Source organism: Bombina bombina, chromosome 7 (assembly GCF_027579735.1).
Source record: "Bombina bombina isolate aBomBom1 chromosome 7, aBomBom1.pri, whole genome shotgun sequence".
NCBI lineage: Eukaryota > Metazoa > Chordata > Amphibia > Anura > Bombinatoridae > Bombina > Bombina bombina.
This window is the reverse complement of record NC_069505.1, coordinates 483,614,399-483,627,014: the sequence shown is the minus strand read 5'-3', so window position 1 is coordinate 483,627,014 and position 12,616 is coordinate 483,614,399. Positions and strand designations below refer to the sequence as shown.

The following is a 12,616-nucleotide window of genomic DNA, read 5'->3' as shown; positions in this document are numbered from 1 at the left end:
ATCTCATTGTTAAAAGGTATCAGTCAGGATAAGGGTACAAAAGAATTTCCAAGGCATTAGATATACCATGGAACACAGTGAAGACAGTCATCATCAAATGGAGAAAATATGGCGCAACAGTGACATTACCAAGAACTGGACGTCTCTTCAAAATTGATGAAAAGACGAGAAGAAAACTCATCTGGGAGGTTGCCAAGAGGCCTACAGCAACATTTAAGGAGCTGTAGGAAAATCTGGCAAGTACTGGCTGTGTTGTACATGTGACAACAATCTCCCATATTCTTCATATGTCTGGGCTATGGGGTAGAGTGGCAAGACGGAAGCCTTTTCTTATGAAGAAAAACATTCAAGCCCGGCTAAATTTGCAAAAACACATCTGAAGTCTCCCAAAAGCATGTGGGAAAAGGCGTCATGGTCTGATGAAACCAAGGTTGAACTTTTTGGCCATAAATCCAAAAGGTATGTTTGGCGCTAAAACAACACTGCACATCACCCAAAGAACACCATACCCACAGTGAAACATGGTGGTCGCAGCATCATGCTTTGGGGCTGTTTCTCCAACATAGGTGTGTCCGGTCCACGGCGTCATCCTTACTTGTGGGATATTCTCCTCCCCAACAGGAAATGGCAAAGAGCCCAGCAAAGCTGGTCACATGATCCCTCCTAGGCTCCGCCTTCCCCAGTCATTCTCTTTGCCGTTGCACAGGCAACATCTCCACGGAGATGGTTAAGAGTTTTTTGGTGTTAAATGTAGTTTTTATTCTTCAATCAAGAGTTTGTTATTTTAAAATAGTGCTGGTATGTACTATTTACTCTGAAACAGAAAAAAGGATGAAGATTTCTGTTTGTAAGAGGAAGATGATTTTAGCAACCGTTACTAAAATCGATGGCTGTTTCCACACAGGACTGTTGAGATGAAGTAACTTCAGTTGGGGGAAACAGTGTGCAGACTTTGCTGCTTGAAGTATGACACATTTCTAACAAGACTTGGTAATGCTGGAAGCTGTCATTTTCCCTATGGGATCCGGTAAGCCATTTTTATTAATAAGAATAAAGGGCTTCACAAGGGCTTTAAAGACTGGTAGACATTTTTCTGGGCTAAAACGATTAATTTATAAGCATTTTTAATAGTTTATAGCTTTGAGGAGTTATTTTATTCTTGGGAATTATGTTAAAAAAACGGCAGGCACTGTATTGGACACCTTTTTCACTGGGGGCCTTCTCTAATCATAGGCAGAGCCTCATTTTCGCGCCACTAATGCGCAGTTGTTTTTGGGAAGCAAGGCATGCAGATGCATGTGTGAGGAGCTCAGATACACAGAAAAAGCTTACTGAAGGCGTCATTTGGTATCGTATTCCCCTCTGGGCTTGGTTGGGTCTCAGCAAAGCAGATACCAGGGACTGTATAGGGGTTAAATATAAAAACGGCTCCGGTTCCGTTATTTTAAGAGTTAAAGCTTTCAAATTTGGTGTGCAATACTTTTAAGGCTTTAAGACACTGTGGTGAAATTTTGGTGAATTTTGAACAATTCCTTAATACTTTTTCACATATTCAGTAATAAAGTGTGTTCAGTTTAAAATTTAAAGTGACAGTAACGGTTTTATTTTAAAACGTTTTTTGTACTTTGTTATCAAGTTTATGCCTGTTTAACATGTCTGAACTATCAGATAGACTATGTTCTGTATGTGAGGAAGCCAAGGTTCCTTCTCATTTAAATAGATGTGATGTATGTGACAAACAATTTAGAGAAAATGATGCCCAAGATGATTCCTCAAGTGAGGGGAGTAAGCATGGTACTGCATCATCCCCTCCTTCGTCTACGCCAGTCTTGCCCACACAGGAGGCCCCTAGTACATCTAGTGCGCCAATACTCCTTACTATGCAACAATTAACGGCTGTAATGGATAATTCTATCAAAAACATTTTAGCCAAAATGCCCACTTATCAGCGAAAGCGCGACTGCTCTGTTTTAGAAAATACTGAAGAGCATGAGGACGCTGATGATAATGGTTCTGACATGCCCCTACACCAGTCTGAAGGGGCCAGGGAGGTTTTGTCTGAGGGAGAAATTTCAGATTCAGGGAAAATTTCTCAACAAGCTGAACCTGATGTTATTACATTCAAATTTAAATTGGAACATCTCCGCGCTCTGCTTAAGGAGGTGTTGTCTACTCTGGATGATTGTGACAATTTGGTCATTCCAGAGAAATTATGTAAGATGGACAAGTTCCTAGAGGTCCCGGTGCCCCCCGAAGCTTTTCCTATACCCAAGCGGGTGGCGGACATTGTAAACAAAGAATGGGAAAGGCCCGGCATACCTTTTGTCCCTCCCCCTATATTTAAGAAATTGTTTCCTATGGTCGACCCCAGAAAGGACTTATGGCAGACAGTCCCCAAGGTCGAGGGGGCGGTTTCTACTCTAAACAAACGCACTACTATCCCTATAGAAGATAGTTGTGCTTTCAAAGATCCTATGGATAAAAAATTAGAGGGTTTGCTTAAAAAGATGTTTGTTCAGCAAGGTTACCTTCTACAACCAATTTCATGCATTGTTCCTGTCACTACAGCAGCGTGTTTCTGGTTCGATGAACTAGAAAAGTCGCTCGATAAGGAATCTTCTTATGAGGAGATTATGGACAGAGTTCACGCTCTTAAATTGGCTAACTCTTTTACTTTAGACGCCACTTTGCAATTAGCTAGATTAGCGGCGAAATATTCAGGGTTTGCTATTGTGGCGCGCAGAGCGCTTTGGCTAAAGTCTTGGTCAGCGGATGCGTCCTCCAAGAACAAATTGCTTAACATACCTTTCAAGGGGAAAACGCTGTTTGGCCCTGACTTGAAAGAGATTATTTCAGATATCACTGGGGGAAAGGGCCACGCCCTTCCTCAGGATAGGTCTTTTAAGGCTAAAAATAAACCAAATTTTCGTCCCTTTCGCAGAAACGGACCAGCCTCAAGTTCTACATCCTCTAAGCAAGAGGGTAATACTTCTCAAACCAAGCCAGCCTGGAGGCCAATGCAAGGCTGGAACAAAGGTAAGCAGGCCAAGAAACCTGCCACTGCTACCAAGACAGCATGAGATGTTGGCCCCCGATCCGGGACCAGATCTGGTGGGGGGCAGACTTTCTCTCTTCGCTCAGGCTTGGGCAAGAGATGTTCTGGATCCTTGGGCGCTAGAAATAGTCTCCCAAGGTTATCTTCTGGAATTCAAGGAGCTACCCCCAAGGGGAAGGTTCCACAGGTCTCAATTGTCTTCAGACCACATAAAAAGACAGGCATTCTTACATTGTGTAGAAGACCTGTTAAAAATGGGAGTGATTCACCCTGTTCCATTAGGAGAACAAGGGATGGGATTCTACTCCAATCTGTTCATAGTTCCCAAAAAAGAGGGAACATTCAGACCAATCTTAGATCTCAAGATCCTAAACAAATTTCTCAGGGTTCCATCGTTCAAAATGGAAACCATTCGGACAATTCTTCCTACCATCCAGGAAGGTCAATTCATGACCACGGTGGATTTAAAGGATGCGTATCTACATATTCCTATCCACAAGGAACATCATCGGTTCCTAAGGTTCGCCTTTCTGGACAAGCATTACCAGTTTGTGGCACTTCCATTCGGATTAGCCACTGCTCCAAGAATTTTCACAAAGGTACTAGGGTCCCTTCTAGCGGTGCTAAGACCAAGGGGCATTGCAGTAGTACCTTACTTGGACGACATACTGATTCAAGCGTCGTCTCTGCCACAAGCAAAGGCTCATACGGACATTGTCCTGGCCTTTCTCAGATCTCACGGGTGGAAAGTGAACGTAGAAAAAAGTTCTCTATCCCCGTCAACAAGAGTTCCCTTCTTGGGAACAATAATAGACTCCTTAGAAATGAGGATTTTTCTGACAGAGGCCAGAAAATCAAAACTTCTAAGCTCTTGTCAAGTACTTCATTCTGTTCTTCTTCCTTCCATAGCGCAGTGCATGGAAGTAATAGGTTTGATGGTCGCGGCAATGGACATAGTTCCTTTTGCGCGAATTCATCTAAGACCATTACAACTGTGCATGCTCAGTCAGTGGAATGGGGATTATACAGACTTGTCTCCGACGATACAAGTAGATCAGAGGACCAGAGATTCACTCCGTTGGTGGCTGACCCTGGACAACCTGTCACAAGGGATGAGCTTCCGCAGACCAGAGTGGGTCATTGTCACGACCGACGCCAGTCTGGTGGGCTGGGGCGCGGTCTGGGAACCCCTGAAAGCTCAGGGTCTTTGGTCTCAGGAAGAATCTCTTCTCCCGATAAAAATTCTGGAACTGAGAGCGATATTCAATGCTCTCAAGGCTTGGCCTCAGCTAGCAAAGGCCAAATTCATAAGGTTTCAATCAGACAACATGACGACTGTTGCGTATATCAACCATCAGGGGGGAACAAGGAGTTCCCTGGCGATGGAAGAAGTGACCAAAATAATTCAATGGGCGGAGACTCACTCCTGCCACTTGTCTGCAATCCACATCCCAGGAGTGGAAAATTGGGAAGCGGATTTTCTGAGTCGTCAGACATTTCATCCGGGGGAGTGGGAACTCCATCCGGAAATCTTTGCCCAAATAATTCAATTGTGGGGCATTCCAGACATGGATCTGATGGCGTCTCGTCAGAACTTCAAGGTTCCTTGCTACGGGTCCAGATCCAGGGATCCCAAGGCGACTCTAGTGGATGCACTAGTAGCACCTTGGACCTTCAACCTAGCTTATGTGTTCCCACCGTTTCCTCTCATTCCCAGGCTGGTAGCCAGGATCAAACAGGAGAGGGTATCGGTGATCTTGATAGCTCCTGCGTGGCCACGCAGGACTTGGTATGCAGATCTGGTGAATATGTCATCGGCTCCACCATGGAAGCTACCTTTGAGACAGGACCTTCTTGTTCAAGGTCCGTTCGAACATCCGAATCTGGCCTCACTCCAACTGACTGCTTGGAGATTGAACGCTTGATTTTATCAAAGCGAGGTTTCTCAGATTCTGTCATTGATACTCTTGTTCAGGCTAGAAAGCCTGTAACTAGAAAAATCTACCATAAAATATGGAAAAAATATATCTGTTGGTGTGAATCTAAAGGATTCCCATGGAACAAGATAAAAATTCCTAAGATTCTATCCTTTCTTCAAGAAGGTTTGGAGAAAGGATTATCTGCAAGTTCTTTGAAGGGACAGATTTCTGCTTTATCTGTTTTACTTCACAAAAAGCTGGCGGCTGTGCCAGATGTTCAAGCTTTTGTTCAGGCTCTGGTTAGAATCGAGCCTGTTTACAAACCTTTGACTCCTCCTTGGAGTCTCAATTTAGTTCTTTCAGTTCTTCAGGGGGTTCCGTTTGAACCCCTACATTCCGTTGATATCAAGTTATTATCTTGGAAAGTTTTGTTTTTGGTTGCAATTTCTTCTGCTAGAAGAGTTTCAGAGTTATCTGCTCTGCAGTGTTCTCCTCCTTATCTGGTGTTCCATGCAGATAAGGTGGTTTTGCATACTAAACCTGGTTTTCTTCCGAAAGTTGTTTCTAACAAAAATATTAACCAGGAGATAGTCGTGCCTTCTTTGTGTCCGAATCCAGTTTCAAAGAAGGAACGTTTGTTACACAATTTGGATGTAGTTCGTGCTCTAAAATTCTATTTAGAGGCTACAAAGGATTTCAGACAAACTTCTTCCTTGTTTGTTGTTTATTCTGGTAAAAGGAGAGGTCAAAAAGCAACTTCTACCTCTCTCTCTTTTTGGCTTAAAAGCATCATCCGATTGGCTTATGAGACTGCCGGACGGCAGCCTCCTGAAAGAATCACAGCTCACTCCACTAGGGCCGTGGCTTCCACATGGGCCTTCAAGAACGAGGCTTCTGTTGAGCAGATATGTAAGGCAGCGACTTGGTCTTCACTGCACACTTTTACCAAATTTTACAAATTTGATACTTTTGCTTCTTCTGAGGCTATTTTTGGGAGAAAGGTTTTGCAAGCCGTGGTGCCTTCCATCTAGGTGACCTGATTTGCTCCCTCCCATCATCCGTGTCCTAAAGCTTTGGTATTGGTTCCCACAAGTAAGGATGACGCCGTGGACCGGACACACCTATGTTGGAGAAAACAGAATTTATGCTTACCTGATAAATTACTTTCTCCAACGGTGTGTCCGGTCCACGGCCCGCCCTGGTTTTTTAATCAGGTCTGATGAATTATTTTCTCTAACTACAGTCACCACGGTATCATATGATTTCTCCTATGCATATTCCTCCTTTACGTCGGTCGAATGACTGGGGAAGGCGGAGCCTAGGAGGGATCATGTGACCAGCTTTGCTGGGCTCTTTGCCATTTCCTGTTGGGGAGGAGAATATCCCACAAGTAAGGATGACGTCGTGGACCGGACACACCGTTGGAGAAAGTAATTTATCAGGTAAGCATAAATTCTGTTTTTTCTTCAGCTGGAACTGGGGCCTTAGTCAAGGTAGAGGGAATTATGAACAGTTCAAAATACCAGTCAATATTGGCACAAAACCTTCAGGCTTCTGCTAGAAAGCCAAACATGAAGAAGAACTTCATCTTTCAGCATGACAATGACCCAAAGCATTACATCCAAATCAACAAAAGAATGGCTTCACCAGAAGAAGATTAAAGTTTTGGAATGGCCCAGCCAGAGCCCAGAGCTGAATCCGATGGAAAATCTGTGGGGTGATCTGAAGAGGGCTGTGCACAGGAGATGGCCTCGCAATCTGACAGATTTGGAGTGTGGGGAAATCTTGCCAAGTCAAGATGTGCCATGCTCATAGACTCATACCCAAAAAGACTGAGTGCTGTAATAAAATCAAAAGTTGCTTCAACAAAGTATTAGTTTAAGGGTGTGCACACTTATGCAACCACATTCTTTTAGTTTGTTTTCTTCCCTCCACCTAAAAGATTTCAGTTTGTTTTTCAATTGAGTAGTACAGTTTATAGGTCACATTAAAGGTGGAAAAAGTTCTGAAAAGATTTTTCTTTGTCTTATTCTTTTACATCACTGAAACCTTTAGTTCATTGGAGCCCTTGGCAGTGAAGTAGCCGAAAACATGAAAAAACATATTTATGCAATGTTTATATTTAAACATTTTATTAAAGGGTTTAACTATGTATTTCATGTAAATATTTCACATTCCAATGTTCTGCACATAGCAGAATATGTTCTATTTATTTCTAAATAGATATTCCTATATATATATCTGTAGATATCTATACCTATATACAATCATCTATATATAATACCAAACAATTATCATATATATGCAGAAATATGTATTTTTGAATGAATAGAACATATCCTGCTATGCGAAGAACATTGATATGTGAAATATTCATATTTGATGTCGGATTAGCGCACTTTAGAAAATGTGATCGATTTTGCGCCTAAGAAAGGGTGTTAGTTTGTTTTTTTTCTTTCACTTTTCACACTCCATTAAAGTCTATGGGGGAATACGTTAACGCTGTTGTGATATTCTGACTTTTTTTCCACGCATCGGGTTAGCGCTTGCACGAAAAAGTTTACTTTCAACTTGTAATCCGCACGCTACCTGACGCACGCAAAAAGCCAAAGTCTAGCGGAGTTAACGCATGAGCAGGAGTGCAAACTACTGCTCCACTCGTAAGCTAGTCCTATTTGTTTTCCTTCTGATTGTATCTCCACTTGTCTAATTACATTGAGAGAGTAATCGGCACCGGTGCTAAAACAGAGTTTGGTATCTAATAAGAGGTTCTTACTTTTCGCAGTGGCATATTAACAGATAAAGTGGTGTTAAGTGTGTCTGATCTCGCACATCAAACAAGAACCGGTAGCAGAGGAAAAGCAATAGTTACAACTACACAGGTTATATAAATGTCTGTAGTTGTATAATATTTACATGTCTGTTTTATTTGGGTAAAGAAGTCTCACTGTATAGAATGAAAACCCTCTCATAAACCTCGTAGATGCGAATGAGGGTGGGCTGTGTGAGTTCCCGCGCATTCTAGAGGCGGGGTCAATTTTTTGTGTCTAAACCTCGTTCAAGAATGGGGAATTTATAAAGACTCTCTCTCGTTAAGTACCTTGGCTCGCGGTCGTGTCTTGCTATTTATAAGCGGAATAAATTGTCTTTGTTTGTACACGTAAGAGTGGTATCATTTTTGTTTTTATTGTTTTGTAAGGTGCTAAGGGTGGTTTTGTGAGGATGGTATCCTTGACAGTAAAACTGATTCTTAGAGGCCAGAAGTTAAAAGGGATATGAAACTATATTTTTTTTCTTTCATGATTCAGACAGAGCAGCAATTTTCTAATTTACTCCTATTATCAATTTTTCTTCATTCTCTTGGTATCTTTATTTAAAATATGCAGTAATGTAACCTTAGGAGCCGGCCTATTTTTGGTTCAGCACCTGGGTAGCGCTTGCTGATTGGTGGCTAAATTTACTCCAATAATGAAGCTGATTTCAGAACTAGCGGCTGTGACAAGGATCGGTTCCAAACCTTTTCTAAGCATTCTGCCATTTTGGAGTTATTACTATTCCAACTCTCTCATAAACCTTTTCATAAACCTCGTAGACGCGAAAGAGGGGTTTTCTATACCTTGGCTCGCGATCGTGTCTCTTTATTTTATTCGAAGTTTTGTTTGTGCACGTTAGAGTAGAATTTTTAATTGGCGGTTCTAGAACGTAATATTTGGGGAGCTAAGGAAGGTGGTGAGAAAGTTGAAAGACACAGGACATATAATATATGGATCCCTTCACAGCACAACAGGGTGCTACACGTATATTTGGAGGTGCATAGCACCCCAATAGAACTGCCACTGAACAGAGCGTGTATTTTTTCAATTTTATTTGAACTGTTTTGTAAGGTACTAATGGTGGTTTTATGAGGATGGTAAATCCTTGACAGGGGAACTGGTTCTGAGAGGCCATAGTTGAGATAACTCCATTGATTATAGTTAAACTGATCTCACAACTAGCGGTTGTGACAAGGCGAGGTTACAAATCTTTTTTTAATTCTTTTGCGATTTTTGAAGCAAGCATTTTATTTTAACATATTATTTTCCCAACCATTATTGTTTACTCTAGGCCACTGGTTTTCAAACCTGCCCTCAGGACTTCCTAACAGGCCAGATTTTGGGGACATCTGAACTGGAGTACAAACATGGTTATTTTACCTGCTCTCATCCAAGGAAATCCTGAAAACCTGGCCTGTTAGGGAGGTATGGGGACAGGTTTGAAAACCAGTGCGCTACGGTAATGAGAAAGAGAAAACGACAGGCAATGAAAGTGAATGGAGTTTCATGGATGAAATAAAAAAGGAGAGATGAGTTTTAGATGATGAGAAAGTCACTGAGAGACTCATAGAGCGAAAAACAGAGCATGATAGGTTAATCCAGGACCAACCTTAGCAATTGTGGGGACATGGGCAAGACACATTTGTAGAGCGCCTCAGTCCAGCCCCCTTATTTTTCTCCCCCCTGTATACCCTGCCCCCCTGTATGGCCGACCCCTGTCCCAACAACCAACATTGCTATATTAATATACTTTATAACATTTAAACCTCTACATTTCTGCCTGTTTCTAAGCCACTACAGGCAGCCTCTTATCACATGCTTTTTTTATTTGCTTTTCACAACATGGGAGTGCTAGTTCATGTGAGCCATATAGTTAACGTTGTGCTCAAGTCCATGGGTTGTGCACAACAGCACTAATTGGCTAAAATGCAAGTCAATAGATAATAAATAAAAAGTCATGTGATCAGGGGGCTGTCAGTAGAGGCGTAGATGCAAGGTAATCACAGAGGGAAAAAGGATATTAATATAACAGTGTTATGCAAAACTGGGGAATGGGTAATAAAGGGATTATCTATATTTTTAAACAATACAAATTTTAGAGTTGAATGTCCCTTTAATCTTTGACAGGGAAGTCAGTGTATGTTATATGAATCTTAGAAAATATAAGACCTTGAGTTGAAGCTACCCTCTTTTTCCACAATACTCTACGTTATTTATTGTTAACCTTGTTTTTTCTTACACAGGATGATCCCCCCTAGTAATCGGAGTTTCTTGGTGAATGACTTGGCGCCTGGTCGTGAGTACGACCTCTGTGTCCTGGCTGTGTATGATGATGGAATGACCTCTCTAACGGCCACACGTGTGATCGGTTGTGTCCAGTTCCACACAAAGGAGGAGATTAGTCAATGCCAGCCACCTCACACACAATTTCTAGGTGGCACCATGATCATCATCATAGGTGGAATCATTGTAGCTTCGGTGCTTGTGTTTATCATCATCCTGATGATCCGATATAAGGTTTATGGTGGTCAAGAGGAAGAGGAAAAAGCTAGGGTCAGCAATGTTTACTCCCAGACCAATGGACAGCAATTCATGTCAGGTGGCAGCTCTTGTGCCAAGCTGTCTGGACCTCTAGAAGAGATGGCACTCACCACATACTTCACCAGTGAGGATGAAGGAGGCAAATCCACCAAAGACACATGTAGCATCAAGTCACCTGATCAAGGTAATTATGGATAGTTAGAAGGCAAGGCATTCACCTTGGCACCCATAGGCACAGAATGCTTGTGTATAATTTAGTACTCAGCTGCAATAATATACTATATCCCCAACATTCTGTTGTTTGTCAAATGTTTCTAAATTCTGCGCTTGCCGTGGGTTAAGATTGGGATTGAGCAGGTGCTATTTCTTTTGCTTTGCTGTATCTAACCAGAATTAGTTAAAGGGACAGTCTACTCCAGAATAAAGATAGATAATCCCCTTATTACCCGTTCCCCAGTTTTGTGTAATCAACACAGTTATAGTAATACACTTTTACCTCTGTGATTACCTTGTATCTAAGCCTCTGCATACTGCTTCCTATCTCAGTTCTTTTGACAGACTTGCATTTTAGCCAATCAGTGCTGACTCCATGGGAGTGAGCACAATGTTATCTATATGGCACACGTAAACTAACACCCTCTAGCTGTGAAAAACTGTCAAATGCATTCAGATAAGAGAAATTGGCATATGAGCCTACCTAGCTTTAGCTTTCAACTAAGAATACCAAGAGAACAAAGCAAATTTGATGATAAAAGTAAATTGGAAAGTTGTTTAAAATTACATGCCCTATCTGAATCCTGAAAGTTTAATTTTGACTAGACTGTGCCTTTGACAACCACATACTTGTGAGCCCCTTAAAGAGTTCATTGGGTGAGGTATTAATGATCCCACCCCAGTTCTGGTTAAAGGACTTGCACATAGGTATTAAACTCAACCAAGGTATGTGCACATGGTTACAGATTTAAATGTATCATACATTTATATGACGGGTTCATCTATGGGGTCTGCATTGACATTGGGAGATGAGCTTACAAGGTTTGTCTAAAGCATGGTATTAAAAAGGATATCCAGGGAAGGGCACATGCCTCCTATGGTCCGATACTGGGTCTGAGAATAGTATTCTGGGAAAGACCACTTAGCTTAGCCTCCATATAACTTTGAATGGTATGGGACCCCTTATTTGAAAGAGGACAATCTCCGGATTTACATGAGTGCTCAGTTGACCTTGTTGCCATTGTGGTAAGGGGTGAGACTAATTAATGTGAGAGAAACCATACCTCTATCTCATAACAATATAAATGCATATCCCTTTAAAGGGGCATATACGTGCAAAAAGAAAATGCTTCAATGTGTTAAAGCATTTTATTATTGCACTATTGAATCCCTATAACTGTTAGACCCCTGAAAATTACTTAATGGGACAGGAAACTCAAAAATTTTCTTTTGTGATTTGGATAAAACATGCCATTTTAATCAACTTTTTCATTTACTTATATTATTACATTTGCTTCAATCTCTTGTTATCCTTTGCTGAAAAGAACATTGGCAGCTAGTTGAACACATCTAGTTAGCCAATCACAAGAGACAAATGTGTGACGGCACCAATCAGCAGCTAGCTCCCACTAGTGTAGGATATGTGCGTATTCTTTATCAACAAGGGATACCAATAGAATGAAGATTTTCTAATAGCAGTAAGTGGAAAACTCTTAAAATGGTGTACTCAGTGTGAAACATGAAAATGTAATTTAGATTAAATCTGTCTCTTAGGGTTTTATGAAGATGCTTATAATCACCTTAACCCTTCATATCCATCTGTTTTGCTCACCAACAGGTTGCAAAGATTTGAAAGAAAAGACATCTTGCGAATGGACAGATGGCAACTGACTCTTTATCAAGGTATGAATAAAGTGCGGCTTAAAGAGACAGTAAAGTCATAATTAGACATTCATAATTCAGATAGAGAATACAATGTTAAACAACTTTCCAATTTACTTCTATTATTTAATTTGCTTCCTTCTCTTGTTATTCTTTGCTGAAAGGTTTATCTAGAAAAAGCTCAGGAGCAGCAAAGAACCTAGGTTCTAGCTGCTGATTGGTGGCTGCATATATAGACCGATTGTCATTGGCTCACCCATGTGTTCAGTTAGAAACCTGTAGTGCATTGCTGCTCCTTCAACAAATGATTCCAGGAGAATGAAGCAAATTTGATAATAGACGTGAACTGGAAAGTTGTTTAAAATTGTGTGTTCTACCTAAATCATGAAATAAAACAAAATTAGGTTTCATGT

General features: G+C 41.2%; 1 protein-coding gene across 1 annotated transcript in view; it reads left to right on the top strand.

The window, feature by feature from the left end:
- The window catches only part of LOC128666795 (leucine-rich repeat and fibronectin type III domain-containing protein 1-like protein), a 92,046-nt gene extending 79,821 nt beyond the window's left edge, over positions 1–12,225 (top strand). Inside the window, exons 3-4 of the mRNA XM_053721590.1 lie at positions 10,031–10,512; positions 12,160–12,225. Of these exons, the coding sequence (XP_053577565.1) occupies positions 10,031–10,512; positions 12,160–12,212 (535 nt within the window). The 3' untranslated portion in view covers positions 12,213–12,225. The remainder of the gene's footprint in view (positions 1–10,030; positions 10,513–12,159) is intronic.
- Positions 12,226–12,616: the final 391 nt, after the last annotated feature.